This window comes from Piliocolobus tephrosceles, chromosome 2 (genome assembly GCF_002776525.5).
Source record: "Piliocolobus tephrosceles isolate RC106 chromosome 2, ASM277652v3, whole genome shotgun sequence".
In the NCBI taxonomy this organism is placed as follows: domain Eukaryota; kingdom Metazoa; phylum Chordata; class Mammalia; order Primates; family Cercopithecidae; genus Piliocolobus; species Piliocolobus tephrosceles.
In genome coordinates, this window is record NC_045435.1 from 39,638,175 (window position 1) to 39,659,893 (window position 21,719).

The 21,719-nt window shown below is 40.7% G+C and overlaps 1 protein-coding gene across 3 annotated transcripts in view; it reads right to left on the reverse strand.

Moving 5' to 3' along the window:
- HACD2 (3-hydroxyacyl-CoA dehydratase 2) overlaps positions 1-21,719 on the reverse strand; it is a 94,825-nt gene that overhangs the window by 24,584 nt on the left and 48,522 nt on the right. For all 3 annotated transcript variants that reach the window (XM_023214885.3, XM_023214898.2, XM_023214892.2), the window contains one exon: positions 12,823-12,911. In XM_023214885.3, the coding sequence (XP_023070653.1) occupies positions 12,823-12,911 (89 nt within the window). The remainder of the gene's footprint in view (positions 1-12,822; positions 12,912-21,719) is intronic.

A 21,719-nucleotide genomic window follows, 5' to 3' on the forward strand; every position in this document is an offset into this window, starting at 1 on the left:
CTGACCTCAAGTGATCCACTGTCCTCGGCTTCCTAGAGTGCTGGGATTACAGCCATGAGCCACTGCGCTGGGCCTAGTATTAGTCTTTTCACACAACAATTTTATGTATAAAGTGCCCTTTATAATTTATTAAAAATCCACAATAAAGTGCCGCTAAACAAAATACTACTCCTAAATGTGAGTTATAAAAATATTAATATTTCTTCCTCTTTAAAGGAGAGACTAATGTGCAACATAGATTTTTTTTTTTTTTTTTGAGATGGAGTCTCTCTCTGTCGCCCAGGTTGGAGTGCAGTGGTGTGATCTCGGCTCGCTGCAAGCTCCGCGTCCCGGGTTCATGTCATTCTCCTGCCTCAGCCTCCTGAGTAGCTAGGACTACAGGTGCCTGCCACCCTGCCTGGCCAATTTTTTGTATTTTTAGTAGAGACAGGCTTTCATCGTGTTAGTCAGGATGGTCTCGATCTCCTGACCTCATTATCCGCCCATCTTGGCCTCCCAAAGTGCTGGGATCACAGGCGTGAGCCACTGCGCCCGGCCAGATTAAAAAACAAAATCCTACAGTGACAAAGGAAACTCGTTAAAAAGTTCTTACCATTACAACACCAATAACTGAGAACTATTTTTTTGATGTGAATAATGGCCAAGTTAAATGTTCTGGCCTATCAAAACAACTCTTGGTCATGAAGTAAGCTTTTCTGAACATGCAATGAAAAAATACATAAGCACGCAATCAACAAGCGATACATGTCAATTCTGCATTTATGACATGGCCAGAGATGCAGATCTGAATGCTAAAATGTTCCCATTAGTCCAACTGAATGGTTCCTATGAGTTCAGACTATTTTCTGGAAAACATGAAGAAAGGATGGTCGGTACCTCAACTACCCTAGCTTCACCACCACTGGCCTCTACTCCAATTGAGTACAACTCTGGAATCAAACAGATCTCCTGGCTGCATGTCCTGAGGCAAGTTGCTTATCCTCTCTGATCCTCAGCTTCCTCATTTGTAAACTGGAGAGATCAGAAAAACATATTAAGTACTTAGCAAAGCCCTTGCCATTTTAGCAGTTACCATTATTATTCCATGAAGGGAAAAATTCAATTTATTGAGATCCTACTATCTATGCTAGTCACTGCTAAGACTCCATACAACCTGATGGCTGCCTCTTAGGCTTCATTACGAAGAAATGCTTTGTGTTGTTCTTGTTTTGCTTTTTGTTGCCTAAGTATTGTTTAAAAGATGCCATATCTTCCTCTACTTGAAGGTTAACGTACGTGTACCAACTTTGAGATGTCTAAGGATTTCACCAGCTGCTAGTCTTTCCCAATATTCTTCCTTAGTCCTGTTTGATTTGCTCACCTCCAAAAAGCATGTTATTAACTGGAAAGCTTTCATGCAACTATTACCTTCAACCCAATTCAAACACAGACACTGCATCAGAATGGAGTCATATTTAATCCCAAGTCATATTTAATCCCAACCTTCATCATATATCTAATCTAGTCTAAATATTCTATGAAGTGATAGTCCTTTAACTCCAGCAATGACAGCCCAGAGAACAATATTCTCAGCAATTGGTGACTGTGGCCCCAAGGAAAGAGCTGGGACCTACTCATCCCACAATCTGCCCCCAAATCTCCAAATGTAGTGTCCCACTGTGCCCACCCAACGCTCCGGAGGCCACTGACAGAAAGGTAACTGAAATGTCAAAAGAACATGAAACTGGCAATATATTTTGTGAAATGTCGTGGTTCTTTCTGTTCTATGACAGTGTGATAATTGCAAAAATTTCAAAAGGTGGGAAAAAAGGCTATGAACACCATCTCTTGGAGCAGAGTCCCCGACCATAGATGTTCTGTTTGGGCTTGTACAATGCTTTAAAAATATTTGAACCAGTTTTTAAAAATTAGGATATTTCTCATTTAAAATATCTAGCTTTCTGCCTTTTCTTAAAAAAATTAGATTTTACAATACTGAATCTGTCTGGCAATCTCTAGCTGAGGTGCACACTGACTGCTTGTGTGAGATGGCACGCACCCTCCAGTCACCATGCTTTTCTTCCATGTTCTTTTAAAATCCTGTGGGACAGACCTCTGCCGCCAATAGACAGCCTCTGCTACAGATGATAAAGTGCTACACAAATGTCATGCAACATATTCGAAAACTCTAAAGTTTTAAAAACTTTAGTTATTTATAAGTCTGATTAGTTTTTACACTTGAGGCTCTGAACACACTTTCCTTTAAGGCAATGACCTTGGCAAAAGATTCTTTGAACCTGACCTAACAAGACAGCACCAATGCAGAAGGCAAAAGAGATTCACGATTTCACATTTTGGGTTATTCTGGTAATAAGTCACAGCAAAGGCCAGGCACAGTGGCTCACACCTGTAATCCCAGCAACTTCGGGAGGCCGAGGCAGGCAGATCACAAGGTCAGGAGTTCGAGACCAGCCTGGCCAATATGGTGAAACCCCATTTCTACTAAAAAATACAAAAATTAGCCAGCGTGGTGGCACATGCCTGTAAGTCCCAACTACTAGGGAGGCTGAGGCAGGAGAATCGCTTGAACCAGGGAGGTGGAGGTTGCAGTGAGCCGAGATCCCATCATTGCACTCCAGCCTGGATGACAGAGTGAGACTCCATCTTAAAAAAAAAAAAAAAAAAAGCCAGAACAAGAAGATGTGAGAGGGAGAAGGTGCCAAAGCTTGTCCTGCTAAAAAACAAACATTTATAGTTTGAAGAAAACAAAAGCTAAAACTCTTTAATGTGGCAAGCCTAATAATTAGTTTTTCTGAAGAAAACAAAAGTTAAAAATCTTTAGTGTAACAAGCCTAATAATTAGTCTTTCTTCCCCTCTAAAATGCAAAGCATGCCCTTAGCGTGCATACACACAAATCCACACATGTACACCAAGGCACATCTTACAAATTCCGGAAGTACACCAGGGTTTTACTCCAGACTTGGAAAGAGTCCTCTCTCTGGAAAATGCAGACAGCTTAGTCATATGCTTTATTTTTTCTGTGATGCATCTCAGTTTGCAGTGATAGGTTTTGACTGCAGGGCTTCTTGATACGGGTAAGTTTAAAAAGGTTACTGAACTCTCTTCCCTGAAGAAATGGAAATACACTGTATGGATATTTCACAGGAGTGATGGGGGATAATTTTTTTACGTTCCTCTATGGTCTTTAAGATTCCCAACGAGATCAGTTACCTGACTGAATTCACTGTGTGGGACAACTATCAACGTGTTGTAGGTACTGGTATTCTTGTCATATTTATGTATTTTTAATTAAATTCTCAGATATCCCCTATTAGTATTTCAAAATAGATTTATTTTGAAAAAGCTACACTACATAAAGGACTGACGTTTTGGCAAAGAAGCAGGTAATAAGAGAGTTCCTCCTCCCACAAGTTTTCAAATGATTATTAATCAATGCTTTAAAAATGCCACCTATTGTACTGTAGAGCACATCTGCTTAAAAGTAGTTTACAGGTAATAGTTTCTAACCTTTCTTGGCTTTGCTGACACAGTTTAACATGCTCACGATGCATGCCAATCACCTCACTTTTACAGTGAGAAATGAGAATCTTCAAATTCAGTGGGATAATAATGCTGACTGTACTCCTATGGCATATTTTAACTCAAACAGGAGAGAAAAGGCATGAGAAATGGTTTCCAACAAAGGCAAACTTAGCAGGTGAATCCACTGCAGAGGCCAAGCTGCAGCCCTCTGAGAAGTGAGGCCCACTGCAGAGGCCAAGCTGCAGCCCTCTGAGAGGTGAGGCCTGTATGGCCTCCTGACTCACCATTTAACCAACTGCTACCTCTGCAGTGCATGAAAAGAACCCCATCAACACCATTTCCCACACTTGCAATTAGGGCTTTTTATGACAGTTTAATCTAGAGTACTAAAAAAACCCCTTAATTTAAGGAATACAACATATCAAACATACCTTATAAATTTTGTTTATTTAAAAGAAAAATTATACAGTCTTTTACATACACGTAAGATAAAATATATGAAAATCAAACTGCCTGAAATCGAGAGAATGGTAAATAATGTCATACTGAATAGCCAGAGCTACACTGTCCAATAGTGCAACTTCTAGTCATATGTGGCCATTTAAAATACAATTAAACTGAAATTCAATTCCTCAGACACATTAACCGTATTTCAAGTGTTCACATATGGCTAAGAGCTACTGTACTGAAGAATGCAGATACACAGAACATTTCCAGCAATGCAGAAAGTTCTTTTTTTTTTTTTGTTGAGACGGAGTCTCGCTCTATCACCCAAGCTGGAGTGCAGTGGCCGTGGCCGGATCTCAGCTCACTGCAAGCTCCGCCTCCCGGGTTCCCACCATTCTCCTGCCTCAGCCTCCTGAGTACTGAGTAGCTGGGACTACAGGTGCCCGCCACCTCGCCCGGCTAGATTTTTGTATTTTTTTTTTAGTAGAGATGGGGTTTCACCGTGTTAGCCAGGATGGTCTCGATCTCCTGACCTCGTGATCCGCCTGTCTCGGCCTCCCAAAGTGCTGGGATTACAGGCTTGAGCCACCGCGCCCGGCTGCAATGCAGAAAGTTCTATTGGACAGTGCTGGGGTAGAAGAAATACCCACAGGAAACATGTTGGTAACCAACAGCTTTCCATCACTGTATGGTATTAAAAAGTTACTTTTTTGTCTTGAAATAAATAAGCACCTTAATTCATTTCACTCTGAAGTCATGGATGAAAGCTGGTTTGAATGTTAGGATTCACTTACTGGTGACTGCCCACTGATAATACAACTTGACAACATAGTTTGAACACAGAGCCTTGTTTCCCTATGTTATTCATTAATTTAAGCTGATCACATATAACCACAGCTAAAAGCACACAGGCTCCTAGCCTGGAAATCTCGTGTGCTTATTTGGAGAACTACTATTTTAAGCCCAAGATAATGATTTTTTTCTTCCTTCACTCTCATTCCTTTTCTATGACAGTTTCCTAAAGTGAAAAGTCAAGCATCTTTGTTAATCCCAGAACTGCAAGTAACCAGATTTAGCTCTAAAGAGGCTTCCCACTATTGGCAAGTAGCATCAATACATATGTTAAGATACCACTCGACAGTATAGACACGTCTTATGCTTGAAGAGAATGTATTCCAACAAGCCTGTCGAAAATTTCACCATCAAAAATAGGAGTAATGCAGGAGACTCCATGGATACATCCAGAAGATAAATTAAATGAGAGGGGGTTAGTATAATATTTTAGAAGGCTAACCAAAATGCTAAATGCACTGAAAAACCTAAAATCTGGAAGTTCTGGGACAGAGGGAGAGGAAGAAGTTGATCAGTGTTCAATCCTGAAGGGACTGGCGTCTGCCAGGACAGTCTGAAATGGGGTAGGCTAGGGCAGGGACAGCTCTGAGTCTTAGGGGAACCTCAGGACAGTGGGACATTTTTCTCTGGGGCTACTAGGTCAGGATCTGGTCATTCCTCTCCTGAATGAGATTTCCCCAAATTAAGATAACTGTGCAGAATATATTAAGATATATTCTGGTATAAATGTCCCTTCTCACATGAGAATTGACAACTAGGAATTGTCATATCAGATTTTAGCCCTTGCGGTAAGAGAGCAAAAAAAAAAAAAAAGGCCCTGAGAAGCTTCCCATGTCTAGGTGTTTGTAGGGGCAGAGTCACCATGGGGAGGAGGGCACAAGGTACAGTGGAGGCAAGCCCAGAGTAGAAAAAGATTAACATTAAAGACAAGTGAAACCGATTTCCTGATTTTGCTGCGCTTAGAACCTATCCAACTATTACTTGACAAAGAGGTTCTGTATAAAATACTGTATAAAGTGGTGGTAACATTGGCTTCTGTGGTTTAAGAAGATGCTTGCTTGCTTTCTCTCTCTTTCTTTCTTTTACACGTAACTAAATTATCATCAGAGGATACTATATTTTAAACAACCACTGAGTTCTGGTGGAATTTTTCAAGGGCTATAAAGGAACTAAGACAACGGGGGAAAGATGCAACATGGGATGACAGAAGTAAGCCCACTCTTGGCCAGTATGGTGGCTCACACCTGTAATTCCAGCACTCTGGGAGGCTGAGGCAGGAGGACTGTGTGAGGCCAGGAGTTGGAAAAGAGCCTGGGCAACGGTTTGAGACTGTACCTCTACAAAAATAAATAAATGAATAATAAAAAATTAGCTGAGTGTGGTGGTGTGCACCTGTAGTCCCAGCTACTCAGAAGGTCGAGGCTGGAGAATAGCTTGATCCCAGGAGTTTGAGACTGCAGTGAGATTATTGTGTCCCTGCACTCCAGCCTGGGTGAAGACAGAATGACAGAGCGGGATCCTGTCTCCAAACAAACAATCAAAACAGAAAAAGAAGAGAGAAGTGAATCTACACTGAACCTAAAAGATCTAAATATTTTTTCAATATTTTGAAATAAAATCTTTACACACAGTACAAGGAAAATGTTGGAAAGGGACAGGCAGAAAAACACTGAGAGAAAAATAGACATTCTGATTTTGCCAAAACCATCTATGCTAAATATAGGTAACGGCAAAAGGAACCAGCTAGCTATGAGATAAGCAACACAATCTTTAAGTGGAAATGCCACTAAGTGCTGCTGCATTTATCTAGGAGCGGCCTCAAGTTTGACAGTGTCTGATTAACAATCAAATAAGGAGGCTTTTTTTTTACCTTTAAGAGAGGTGCCAATTTTAAAATGAAGGTGATGTAAATCCACCTACAAGAATATTTAAAATAGAAAGTAATCAAATAGATGGAGTAGGGTGGAAGATTTTAGACATTCAGCTTTTAGGGGGGACAAAGGATATTGAATGTAACTCAATGGCCTTTGCTAACTGAGCTGCAATGTCACTGTGGACAGGGCACTGGGGCTAGACGACAGGATGGCACAGCTTTGGTCCAAGCGCAGGGCCCAAGGAAGAAATGACATGCCTCTGACACAGCATCTCATCTCCTCATCTGAATGATGGGGGTAAGAAGCTGCCTTTCTGCCTCACCATGACACCATGTTCACAGATGGCGCATGCTGGGAAGTCCACAACACAGCCATCAGGGATAACACAGAAGGCGTGCGGCCACAGGAGACACGCCAACCAGGGAAGCGGCCTCAGAGGCGGGAAAAACACGAGCACACTGTGACCCAGCTGGAGGACCCAGCAGGGAGGAAAAACCCCAACAACCAAAACAGGATTGGGAGCGGGGGCATTAGGACATTATGTATCTGGTGTTTTGGCTTCTACAAGAGTGGAAAGGAGGAGGGAAAGAGGAAGAAAGGAAAACTGTTCTCTCTCTGAAGGAAGTGGCACTCCTCTGCACAGCAGCTGCTGGCTGCTTTGTAAGGGTATCAGGAGCTGCTCAGTGAAAACCTGCATGCTGGAGACCTTGAGTTCTCGATAACTGCCACCTTGTTCTCATATATCCTTCTCACTTCATCTTCACAAAAACTGCTGTATAGCAGACAGGGCAGATATCATATTACTATTTTACAGATGAGAAAAACAAGACTGGGAAAGTTGAAGTGCTTCATCCTAAGTCACAAGGTAAATGTTAAAGCCCAAACTCATCAACCCTTCACCTAAATTTTCGGTGCTAAGCCTCCACGTTCTAGAATACTGAGTCCTAATTACCTAGAAAAGAATAAAACTGTCCAGGTGAGGTGATACTTTTGAGGAATCCCAGGAAGAGCTGTTGGCACTGTTTCCTCAGGTGGGAATGGCCTCTGAAGCGATCTCCCTGACGGCTCTGTGAAGGGATCTCCCTGATGGCTCTCCCTGACGCCTCTGCGAGGAGACCTCCCTGACGGCTCTGCGAGGAGACCTCCCTGACAGCTCTGGCCCACAGCATGAAGCACATGCCCACTACAGACCCTTCCCAGCAACTCCACCCCAGTGTGAGGCAGTTTGATTCCTTGGGTCTCTCTCTTAAAAAAAAAAAAAACCAAGGTCAGTCATGCTTCCTCAGTGCAATGATTTCAGATCTTCCTCTGCCTTAAGGCAGGCTCCTCAAGCTTCCTCTTACCTAGTCATCAGCAAAGACGCTGGATTTTGGACAGGGCGCCAGAAATTCCACAGTACCTTTGCTTAGCAGTTTAAGGGAACTCTAAGGCTTTCATTCCTCAAGAATGAAACAATGGCTCTTGGAGTTAGAAAAGAGATGCTGAGATTGGGTTAGGCTTCAAGTCAACTAAGTAGAAAAGTAAATTAAAATCAAGAAGGAAATGTCACAAAAATTACAGCACAACACATAGGTATCTTAGATCATTTCTCAAACCTTGGAATTCTTAACATTATTTGAGAAGCCTAATAAATATTCAGATTCCCTGGTCCCACTCCCAGACATTCTGTATCAAGTGTAAGGTGGGTCCTGCAATATGCGTTTTTAATAAGCTCTCTGGGTAATTCTGGTCCAAATAGTGCATATATCCTAGTTTGAGAAAGACTCTTAGAACTTTTAAGGAGAAAGGCTAATTGGAAGGATTCATCTCAGAGCACTTGAGCAGTAAAAAAAACAGAGAAGCAATGTGTTGCAGATAAGCACCTAGGGCCCACAGTTGATGTGTACATCTGATGTACCGATAATTTAGCAGGAGAATCATATCCTAACATGAATATGGCATGGTGGAACTGCTGAGGAGGAAAAGCACCTATGGATCTTGTGCAGGCATTTTCCACTCCATAGGGGAGTGAGAGAAGTCAGCAAAACAAAAGTTAAAAACATCATGTTTACGTCTGGTTTTCTTGTTTTTTGTTTTGTAGAGATGAGGTCTCACTATGTCGCCTAGGCTGGCATTGAACTCCTGCCTCAGCCTCCCAAAGTGCTGAGATCACAGGTGTGAGCCACTGTGCCCGGCCGTCATCACATTTTTAAAGGGTGAGAAGGTGGCAGCTCTGATGCAGCAGAAAGACCCTGGATTTAGAATCCAATCCTGACACTGCCATTTGTTGGGTGTGCAATAGTCACTTTGCTGCTGTAGCTTCCAAACTCTAAATGGAGGCTACAAGCTATATATCTCAAGGCATGGTTGTTAAGAGAGAATGATCATAACATACTTTAATAAAGCCCTCTGTAAACTATAACATATCAAACAAAAACCAATACTATTATAAAAAACTGGAGGTTACTTTCTTAAACACTAATTACAAGATTTTTGTAAGCATCCTGCTGAAAAGTTGGTAAGAATGGTAAGTTCAGTGTCACAAAGCCCAGCAGCAAGACAGAAGGGGCGGGACACAGCTGACTTGTTTTGCCAGAGCTTTTGTTTGTTCATCTATATGGTCTCTTGGAAAGGAAAAATGTGGATGGGTTATTAGCTATGTTAGGTCAAGGAAAAGCATTTGAGCATACAGATCACAATTCTTTTTTTCTTTTCTTGCTTCTGTGTATTGATTCAAATTTTTTCATTAATATCCTGCTGATCAAGGTGTCACACTAGCTGATGGGTGGATCCTCATACGTCATAAGAGAAAACCATCAGATCACTTTTTTAGTTTCACAATGTACATGATGACATTTATGTGACTAGCATTCCATTGGGTAGAGAATTAAAATGGCAATCAATGATGCATGTCCCATAGGGTTTCTTTTTTTTTTTTTTTTGAGACGGAGTCTCGCTCTGTCAGCCAGGCTGGAGTACAGTGGCGCTGTCTCGGCTCACTGTAAGCTCTGCCTCCCGGGTTCATGCCATTCTCCTGCCTCAGCCTCCCAAGTAGCTGGTGCCCGCCAATGCCATACTACAGGCACCCGCCACCACGCCTGGCTAATTTTTTGTATTTTTAGTAGAGACGGGGTTTCACTGTGTTAGCCAGGATGGTCTCAATCTCCTAACCTCATGATCCACCTGCCTCAGCCTCCCAAAGTGCTGGGATTACAGGCGTGAGCCACCACGCCCGGCCCATAGGGCTTCTTAAAAGGAAATACACCTCATGTGAAAAAAGTACAGTCTAGTCTGAAAAGGTTATATAGGCTACACCCTAGCACATCATGTCCAGGTACAGAAAAACAAGGGAAATGAGCAAAGAAAGTGGGCAGGGCAGCGGAGTGGAGCAGGAGTCCAAATTCACATGTAAGGTGATTAAAGTGAAGAATTCTTGTTCACTTTAGAGGGGAATATGATGTAAAAAGAAACTAAGAAACGATAGTAGTGTGAAAATAATTTGAACATTACTACAAGAAAGCGAGATATATGTGATTAAGCAGTTATTTCTAAGGTCAATTTCCTTAGACATTAATTATACAGTTCCCACCATTAAAGTAAGCAGAGCTGAATATTAAGGAAAATAAAAATATTTTTAAGATGCTTCAGGAAATCAAAGAATAGAAGTCATACGTGATGTTGTACAGAACAAATTGAATTATAGCTATTATGAAACTCCAAGGCAGGAAAAATAGCATTTGGCCAAGAGAAGGGGCCAGGGAACAGGTGACAGATAGTAAGCACTGGCCTCTGAGGGGCCACAGCAACAGGCTTTTCAAGTTAGCTGCTGAAGACACAGGGCAGGGATGGAGGGCACTACTGCTCTAAACAAAACCATGAATGAGGAGTTCTGCGCAAAGAAAAAGAGAATGAGGAGAAAAGAACTATGATCCTAGGACAGCAGAAATGCTGAAGTCCAATTACAAGTGGAAAGAGTAAGTCAACTCATCAACAGTGCATATGTAAAAACAAGAGGATCCAAGAGGCGATGGGAAGACAATAAAATATACTGTACTACATTCTTCAGAAAATGATATGCCTTTTCTTTTTCTTTTTTTTTAAGCAGGTAAATAAAATGATATGTTAATGTTAGCAGAAATTGAGTCACTCTGGTTGCAGAGAAACAATTTTGAATACGCAAATGTAATGAGTACATAACAAATTACTGTAAAACTCAAATGTGATAATGTATGTGAAACCGTCTGTTACATTTTAAGTCCTTTGCATCTGGCAGGCAGCGTGGCTGTGGAGGATGATACCAGGTCCGTGTACCTACAGAGACATTTAATAGCTTTGCAAGCCAACCAGTTTCAATGATCTACCCAGGAAATCCTGGCAAATGTTGCTAACAGCAACTTGACTAATAGAATTGCTTGATTTGAGTTGTAAGACATTTTTGATGTACCTGTCTACCTGCTTTGGCAGATGTGCTCATAAGCTGAGGAGTGGTCACTAAGTGGAAGGGAGGAAGCAGAGCCCATAAAGAATCTATCAACTGGTGGATTAGCACTCGGACAATATCTGACTATATTGGCAAAGTGACTGGATACTTCATAGTGAACAACATTTTGACTTCATGTACCTAGCACTTAATTACTGAAAGTACATACTTACCCATTTAAGAATGTAAATGAGTTACTACTAGGAAGAAGTTTTAGGTCATTGGAGACTATTGGAAGATAAAATTACGAGTTGTTGGTTAAAATGAAAAGGAAATGGTATCTACACAAAAGTATGGGAGGAAGAAATATCACAGTCTTTGCTTATCTGGAGTTTCACTTTCTGTAGTTTCTGTTACACCTAGTCAACCACAGTCCAAAAATATTAAATGGAAAATTCCAGAAAGAAACAATTCTTAATTCTTAAGTTGTACACTGTTCTCAGCAGCATGATGAAATCTCACGCTGTCCCAATCTATCCCACCTAGGACACGAATCTTCCCTTTGTCCAGTGTATCCACACTGTATATGCTACCGGCCCGTTAATCACTTAGTAGCTAACTTGGTTATCAGTGCTTGTGTTCAAGTAACTCTTATTTAAAAACGGCCCCAAAATGCAAGATGCTGGCAATTCAGATACGCCAAAGAGAAGCCATAAAGAACTTCCTTGAAGCGAGACAGTAAAAGTTCTCAGCTTAATAACAAAACAAAACAAACTGTATGCTGAAGTTGCTAAGACCCACAGTAGGAACAAATCTTCTATCTGTGAAATTGTGAAGAAGGAAAAATAAATTTGTGCTACTTTTGCTGGTGAACCTCAGACTGCAAAAGTTGTGGCCACAGGGCATGATAAATGCTTAGTAAATATGTAAAAGGCATTACATTTGTGGGTGGAAGACACAAACAGAAACGTGTTTCAGCAGCAATCGGGTTGTGTGCTATCCACGGTTTCTGGGATCCAGTGGGGGTTTTGGAGTGTATTCCCCTTGAATAAGAGGGAACTACTGTATAGGTTTAAAATGATGACTTGGGCCAGGTGTGGTGGCTCATGCCTGAAATCTTAGAATTTTGGGAGACTGAGGCAGGCAGATCGCTTGAGCTCAGGAGTTTGAGAGCAGCCTGGGCAACATGATAAAACTCCATCTCTACAAAAAATACAAAAAAATTAGCTGGATGGGGTGGCACATGCCTGTGGTCCCAGCTACTTAGGAGGCTGAGATGGGAGGATTGTTCAAGTCTGGGAGGCTGAGGCTGCAGTGAGCCGTGATTGCACCACTGCACTCCAGCCAGGGTGACAGAGCAAGAGGCCGTCTCAAAAACAAAACAAAAATGCAGATGCCCAGAGTTTAGTGTGCTAGATACGAACAAGGTATCAGAAAAATATAACTGAGTTGCAGACCACATCCACACCATCTGAACCTCCATGAGAACTCGGATTATAGGACTTCACCATTTCATCAGTCTTCTCTTTAACAACACTGTATATCTGGGGTAAGTTTTCCACTATCAACCCAGTTCCTACAGTGAATGTGAGCTTTATCTCAGCTATGTTGATATGACCTGGAACTCTGACCTGGAACTCCCCAGCCATAACAAACATGTGAATCAGAAAAGCTGACTAGTTTGTTAGTGTTGACATTATTTTATTTTAGTCTATATAAACACTTACCTCTTTGACGCTATGTGTTACTGCCCATATTAGAAAAACTCTTGACATCACCTGGAAAGAAGTCAGGACAACAGAAGATGGAACAATTCCTGAAAGAAATTTTAGGATGGACAAATAAATGTATTGTACTAAGTTTCAGTATATAATACATCTTCTAAAACATTACAATTTAAATGTTTAGAGCCAAAATGATCTTGAACAACTGAAAAGTGTGTCTATATTGCTATACAGACTAAGTTTTCAATGTAGTCAGTATTAAAACAGTTTTCTCCCTAAAAACAATAATATTTTTAATGGTATTACAAAACCATGGGATCCAGGTGCCTTTCTTAACCCTCTCAAAACCACTGACCAAGTACAGTATTTTTTACACTTACTGTATAGACAGAGAAAGCAAAAGCACTACCTAATCTTTAAAATAAGACTCATTTTACAATATGGGTTTCAAAACGAATAGGCAACAAAGGATGAGAAATCAATCCTATTCGTGTCTAATGAGTGCTGGAAGCTCATGGACATCAGACTTGATACACTATCTAATGATTAAGTTAGGTATGTTTTATTATCCACTTGAATATTTTGCCAACAAGCATAACAACATAAAAGACTATTTTTTAAATATTTTTTAATTTTTTAATCACCTTGTTCATCACAAGCCCTGGCACAATTATCCTCCCAATGTCCTCAAGTTATAACACTGGAATCATCTTTGATTATTTTATTTATTTGTTTTTTGAGACAGAGTTTCACTCTGTCACCCAGACTGGTGTGCACTGGTACAATCTCGGCTCGCTGCAACCTCCACCTCCCAGGTTCAAGTGATTCTTGTACCTCAGTCTCCCAAGAAGCCAGGACTACAGGCACATGCCACCATGGCCGGCTAAGTTTTTGTATTTTTGGTAGAGATAGGGTTTCACCATGTTGGCTGGGCTGGTCTTGAACTCCTGACCTCAGGTGATCCGCCCGCTTCAGCCTCCCAAAGTGCTGGGATTACAGGTTGTGAGCCACTGCTCCTCACCATGGTAGCGTACACCTCTAGTCACATATCTAGGGAGGCTAAGGCAAGAGGATTGCTTGAGTTTGGGAGGTTGAGGCTAGTAAGGTGTGGTGCTACTGCAATCCAGCCTGGGTGACAGAATGAGGTTCTGTCTCAAAATAAATAAGTAAAAGTAAATAAATACGCAAATAAATGTATAAATGAATTACAAAACCTGGTTATATAATTGTGTAATACAGCTAACAAAGCTAATCAGTAAGTCAAACATTTAGTGAATGTATTTAGCCAGATCACACTTAGATGGGACAATATGCAGCTGTGGATTTCCTCTAGAAACCAATCTTTTTTAAAAACATGTATTGAAGATCGAAAGCTCATATACTGCAAAACAAGGCTTATGTTTTAAGCCATTCTTGTAAAATAATGTTTAATGGCAGAATTGTACTCTTCCATATTTCTCTTATAACAGACCTATTCAAAAAATTATATTTGGCTTATTAACATGTTAAATTTCATTTTGCTGGGGGGCGGAGATTAATGAGGTTGAAGCAATAACTACCTACCCACCTGTAAGGAAAGCACCCATACAGAGGAAGCCTTTGATTTCTTTGATTTCAAACAACAATTAAAAAAAAAATTAAAAATAAAAGAACTGAGAATTAAAGGATTTCTTTTTTTTTAAAAAAAAGATACCAGGTCACCCAGGTTGGAGTACATGACGCCATCATGTCTCTTACTGCAGCCTCACATTCCTGGGCTCAGGCCATCCTCTCGCCTCAGCGTCCCAAGTAGCTGGGACCACAGGTGCGCCATCATGCCCCGGTAACTTTTTAAAGGTTTTGTAGAGACAAGGTCTTGCTATGTTGCTCAGGCTGGTTTCGAACACCTAGGCTCACACAATTCTCCTGCCTTGGCCTCCCAAAGTGCTAAGATACAGGCATGAGTCACCATGCCCAGCTAAGAGTAACTTCTTGTTTGTTTATTTTTAAATAGAGTTTCGCTCCTGTTGCCCAGGCTGGAGTGCAATGGTGCGATTTTGGCTCACTGCAATCTCTGCCTCCCGGGTTCAAGTGATTCTCCTACCTCAGCCTCCCGAGCAGCTGGGATTATAGGCACGCACCACCACGCCCAGCTCATTTTTGTGTTTTTAGCAGAGACGGGGTTTCACCATGTTCAGGATGGTCTCGATCTCTTAACCTCGTGATCCACCCACCTCAGCCTCCCAAAGTGCTGGGATTACAGGTGCTAAGAGTAACTTTAAACAAATGGAACTAGAAGGTCTAGAGGCAAAAACTGCAATTCAGCTGAACACAGGTTTATTAATTATTCCCTCTCTACTATAAATCACCCTTCTCTAGGGAACATAAATTTGTATTTGTCTCCCTTTCAAAAATGCCATACATAAATTAACAGTGTTTTTATTTTCTTTTTTCTGAGACAGTCTCGTTCTGTTGCCCAGGCTGGAGTGCAGCGGCATGACCTTGGCTCACTGCAACCTCCGCCTCCCAGGTTTAAGCGATTCTTGTGCCTCAGCCTCCTAAGTAGCAGGGATTACAGGCATGTACCACCATGCCTGGCTAATTTTTGTATTTTTGTTAGAGGCGGAGTGTCACTATATTGGCCAGGCTGGTCTTGAACTACTGACCTCAGGTCATCCACCCGCCTCGGCCTCCCAAAGTGCTGGGATTACAGGTATTAGTGAGCCACCACACCTGGCCAACAGCGTTTTTCTTAAAAATACTTTAGTATCCATACACACACACAAAATATTTATTATTTAGTGTATTTCTCACCAGCCCTCTAAGCATATTTTAAAACAGTTTAACTTCTACTGTTTATATTGTCTTTTGCTTTTCTCATTTAACATTTTAAGAATTTTCTATCTTCTCTTCTTCAAAAGATTTTAGCTTAAATCATGATATTCCTTTGAGTGAATATGTTTGTTTATTCTCCTTCGGTGGGACATTTAAATTGCCTTGAATTTCTTGATACTATAAATGAAGTAATGAAGCATTACAAATAACACTCAAAATTTGAGGCTTAGACTTTTTTTTTTTAAAAGGATTATTTCCTTGGGACATTTTCCCAGAAGTAGAAGTACTAGGTCAAATGGCATGAATGTTTTTAAGGCTCTTGAAATATATTGCCAAATTGCTTTCCAAGAAGTTTATTATCAATTTATACTTCCACCAGCAATATACAAAAGTGCCTGTCTTATTAGCACACCCTTCGCAGTAAATTTAAATCTTTTTTTGTTGTTGTTGAGATGGGGTCTTGCTCTGCCCAGGCTGGAGTGCAGTGGCCGGATCTCAGCTCATTGCAAGCTCCGCCTCCCGGGTTTATGCCATTCTCCTGCCTCAGCCTCCCGAGTAGCTGGGACTACAGGCGCCCGCCACCTCGCCCGGCTAGTTTTTTGTATTTTTTTTAGTAGAGATGGGGTTTCACTGTACTGTGTTAGCCAGGATGGTCTCGATCTCCTGACCTCGTGATCCGCCCGTCTCGGCCTCCCAAAGTGCTGGGATTACAGGCTTGAGCCACCGCGCCCAGCCCAATTTAAATCTTAATACGTAATGAACGAAAAGCTGATCATACTTTCTAATTGATGTAGACGTCAAGATGTTTCTGGTCTTGCCTGCAGGTGCTCCTACCATCTCTATCCAGTGAACTCGCCTACTTAAAGACACCTTCATTTCCCCCAAATCATGTCATTCAGACCAACTCTCACTTAGTTTCTGTAGCATAGACAACTACTTCAACCAGTCACCCAGCAAACAGCAGTTCAGGCCCTCACCTGACAGCACAATCTCAAAATGCCTGCTCTAACGGACCAGTCAAAAGGCAAAGAGCTCTATCCTTAAAATTAAGCTAAAGAACAGAAGGCCACATAGACGGGCCATTATTATCTTAGCTCTGAATAGAAATGGCATCACCAACTTGGGCTTATCATTATTATCAGGTGAATTTCATAAGAAACTGTCAAAAAAGGCCGGGCATAGTGGCTCATGCCTGTAATCCCAGCACTTTGGGGGCCTGAGGTGGGCAGATCACCTGAGGTCCGGGGTTTGAGACCAACCTGGCCAACATGGTGAAAGCCTGTCTCTACTAAAAATACAAAAATTAGCAGGGCGTGATGGCAGGCGCCTATAATCCCAGCTACTTCAGAGGCTGAGGAAGGAGATCTCTTGAACCCCGGAGGTGGAGTTTGCAGTGAGCCGAAAATGCACTACTGCACTCCAGCCTGGGTGACAGAGTAAGACTCCGTCTCAAAAAAAAAAAAAAAAAACGCTGTCAAAAAGTATTAATATTATCTTATTTGCCATAGGAATAGTATACAGTATAATGTCCACCCTATCACTCAAACCTCTCATACAGGTAGGAAATTTGTTTTAGAGCTCAATTTTAAGAAATGTTTGCTCCTTTCCAATAAGAATTATATAACTCAGTCACCCTCTTTAACTTGGTAGCCAGAAACTTTCATGCCAGATTTGAAGCATACTATAGTGTGATATTTTGTGTATGAGCTACCACAAATCCTTGTAGAATGTGGAATATAGATAGACAAGACAGACTAGATTCTCTCTTTTTTTTTTTATTAGACAGGGTCTCACTCAGTTGCCCAAACTAGAGTACAGTGGCACAATCATAGCTCACTGCAGCCTCAACCTCCTGGGCTCAAGCAATTCTCCTGCCTCAGACTCCCAACGAGCCGGGACTACAGGCATGTGCTACCACACCCAGCTAATTTTTGTATTTTTAGCAGAGACAGGGTTTCACCATGATGCCCTGGCTGGACTTGAACTCCTAAGCTCAAGAGATCTGCCCGCCTCAGCATCCCAAAGTGCTGGCATTACAGGCATGTGCCTGGCAGATAGATCCTCCTTCTTCCTGGCACTTCTTGCAGTCAATCCCACTGTTTTTGCATTTATATGCCATTACTTCTTATTTGAACACAATGACATAGCATGTTAAAACCCAAATACAGACATTTTTGTTGTTGGCTATTTAAATTGGTTGTTTACAGACAACAGAGAGATTCTGGAATCCTACTAGTAAACTCTCAATGGACTAAAATTCATTCAAAAAAGATGTACCAGACATCTACTATTTGTTAATACTTGTGGAGTGCCTACTCTGTGCCAGGTACTGCTCTCCACACTGGGGATGCAAAGGGAAGACAGTGTCCCTGGTGAGCTCACACTCCCAGGCTATGACTGATATGTTTTAGCATAGTTCTCAAATATAAGACTTTTTCCTGAAGGTGATGAGGGGTGACCAAACATTTGTAAACAGGAGGATGGCATGATTACATCTTGGTTTCAGAAAGGTATCTCTGTCAGCAATGCAAATCTTTGGCAAGTCAAGGTTATAACTTGAGAAATAGTTATGGGAATTTATGTTGAAATGGCAATGAAATTTTGAAGCAAAAACACTGGCAGATAAAAGAAACATAGTGGTGTGTGTGTGTATGTATGTGTGGGTGTGTGTGTGTTAAGCAAAAGCTGTATAAAGGGGATCTGGCAATTGGTTGCTTGCTTCCCGTGTGTGTGTGTGTATGTGTGTGTGTATGTGTGTTAAGCAAAAGCTGTATAAAGGGGATCTGGCAATTGGTTGCTTGCTTCCCCAGAATGAGGGTGCTCTGAGGACTCCCCAAACCAGTGAGCCCTGAAAAGTTGGGCAGCACTAGAAATCCTCCCTGCCTGGTGCAACCTTCAGATGGGGCAGGTTAGTGAGGTTGGGAGACTGACTATACCTGACAAAGACCAGGTTGACAGTTGAGCACAGTCATGCACCACACAATGGCATTCCAGATAACGATATACTGCATATATGATGATGGTCCCATAAGATTATAATGGAGCTGAAAAATTCCTGTTGCCTAGTAATGTCCATTGTTAGCATTATAATGCAACTCATTACTCATACGTTTCTGATGGTGCTGGTATAAACAAATCTATTGTGCTGCTAGTCATATAAAAATATAGCACATTATATAAAATAGTCGTATAAAATATAGCACAGTACATTACATACAGTACATAATACTTTATAATGATAATAAGCGACTAACTGGTTTATGTATTTACTATACTATAATTTTCATTGTTACTTTAGAGTACAATCCTACTTACTTAAAAAAACGTTAAGTGTAAAATTAACTTTTTGGTAGGTCCTTCAGGAGGTATTCCAGAAGAAGGCATTGTTACAGGAGATGGCAGCTCCATGTGTGTTACTGCCCCTGAAGACCTTCCAGTGGGACAAGATGTGGAGGCGGAAGACAGTGATAGTGATGATCCTGTCCCTATGTAGACGTAGGCTTGTGTGTGTGTGTGTTAGTTTTTAACAAAAAAGTTTTGAAGAGCAAAAAAAGAAATTAAAAATAGGAAAAACCTTACAGAATAAGGATGTAAAGTATTTCTGTAGAGCTATACAATGTGTTTGTGTTTTAAGCTAAGAGTTTTACAAAAAGCAAAAAAGTTAAAGAAAATTAAGCTTATAAAGTAAGAAGGTTACAATAAGCTAAGGTTAATTTATTATTGAAGAAAGAAAAATATTTTTTATAAATTTAGTAGCCTAAGTGTACAGGGTTCATAAAGTCTACAGTAAAGCACAGCAATGTCCTAGGCCTTCACATTCCCTCACCACTCAATGATTCATCCAGAGCAACTAACTTCCAGTCCTACAAGCTCCATTCATGGCAAGTGCCATTTTAAATCTTGTATACCATACTTTTACTGTGCCTTTTCTATGTGTAGATACACAATTACCACAGTGCTACAACTGCCGTACAGTCCAGTAACCTGCCGTAGAGGCTTATAGCCTAGAAGCAACAAGGTAGACCATACGGCCTACGCGTGTAGTAGGCTAACATGGCAACAACAGAAATAAGATCACAGAATCTCCCTAACCAAATACAAAATATACTGAATCAAAAGTAGTAACATTAGATCACAACAACAGCATCAACAACAAAAATTATCAGCAGCAACCAAAAAGAAATAGGTACAACTTAATGCCATGTATTTTAAAACATGTTAGTCAGGAAAAAAAAGATTATGGCACAGTCTCTTCCCCCAAAAGTAATATTGGTGATTCAACAAAATCCTGAATGTTCATTAATGAGCCATATTTGGAGAGAAATACAAATTTCTGGCTAGAGTGTGACAGAACTGGAGGCTGAACAGCAATGGCGAAGTGGGGGAAGTGACTAACTAGGAGCCACCTCATCCATGCTGAGCCTTCCAGGCCCCACATTGAGTTGGAGACTGATACAAAATTCTCTATGGAAACCAGGGATACTTCCTTCAGGGTTGAGGAATCCTACAACAGGGCAATTAAATCTCAGAACAGAAAGCAGTGCCCACATATTTAATACATAGCTCATTCATGTTGCTTAAGATTCAAGAAGTATAAAAAGATACACAGACAAAATTCTCCCTCCCAATCCCATCACTGCCCAGGTCCCTTTCCCACAGGTCACCGATTATTAATTCCTTGTCTAGCATTCAGAGATAAAGTATATAAAGCAAATATGTAGGTGAATGTATAAAGACATATTTATATACATTCTTTTTTCAATTTTTTATATAAACGAAGCATTTTATACACATTCTTCTATACCCTGCTTTTCTTCCTTTAAAATCTATCCTGAAGATCTTCCTATATCAATACGTAAATTTTAATGACTGAGGCTTTATAATGTTTTCATAACCATACACTCTCCTAACCTGTACCCCCATGTCCTCAAGGTGTAGAAAAATGTGTAAAACAGAAAAACTTAAATCCTTAAATTGTAGCTCAGAGGGGAAAACAACTGAATCTGAAATGCAGGCAGGGAGAATTTGGTAATACCTCTGTCAGAGCAAATAAAATTGCTGGACAGAACTGCTAACTCTTCAGCAAGATGAAGAGACATGGCAGCAACACAAAAGGAATACAAGAAAACAAGTAAACAAAAGGAAATCGCCCATTGCATCCAGGGGGAAGTCAAAGATTAAGGCAACTGGAAGATATTATGGAAAACAAAGACAAACCAACATAAGGATAACTGTTATCCCCAATGTCGGGGACGCCACATGGAACAGAAACCTGGAATGAAAAAACTAAATCTGCACTGAAAGAATACACAGTTGTTCCACATAACAACTGATAGTGAATGACTAAAACTGAGAAATTGCTTGGTTACAAAAAAAAATACTTCAGAGATCCAGACCAAAAAAATTACCTACAAAGTAGTAAAAACTCAGCCTGAGTTTAGACTTCTCCACAGCAACACCCAAAGTAAGAAGGCAGTGAAGCAACACTATAAAGGTCTGAGGCAAAGAGAGTATGTTCGAGGATATCATACCCACCCAAGAGGTCATTTCAGTATTACAATAAGGCAAAAAGTGGACATCACCAAATGTGAAAGAACTTCACATACAATGTTTATGTGACCTTGAGAAACACAAGCTGTCAGAAACTCAGCCAAATGAAATAAATCAAAACAAAGAACTCAGGAATGGAGAAGTCATAATAAAAATGCCCATGGTGGGCACTAAATCCATTCAAATATAATATTAAGACCAAACAATTATGGTAATTATGGTCATAGACTATATTATAAATGCTATGAACAATAAATTAGTAACAATTTAAAAACAGGAGAGACGAAGAGATACTAATTTCCTTAATAGAATTAAGAAGTATTGCCTAAATATCCTTAATAGAGTTAAGAGATGTTATATAAAATGAAAATATAGGTAAACACAATTAGAATCCAGAATTTTCATAACTTTTTTCTTAGGGAGATATTTTAGTAAATAGTGTTGCCCGGCATGGCAATCCCGGTGCTTTGGGAAGCTGATGTGAGACAATCACTTGAGTCCAGGTGTTTGAGACCAGCCTGGATAACACAGTGAGA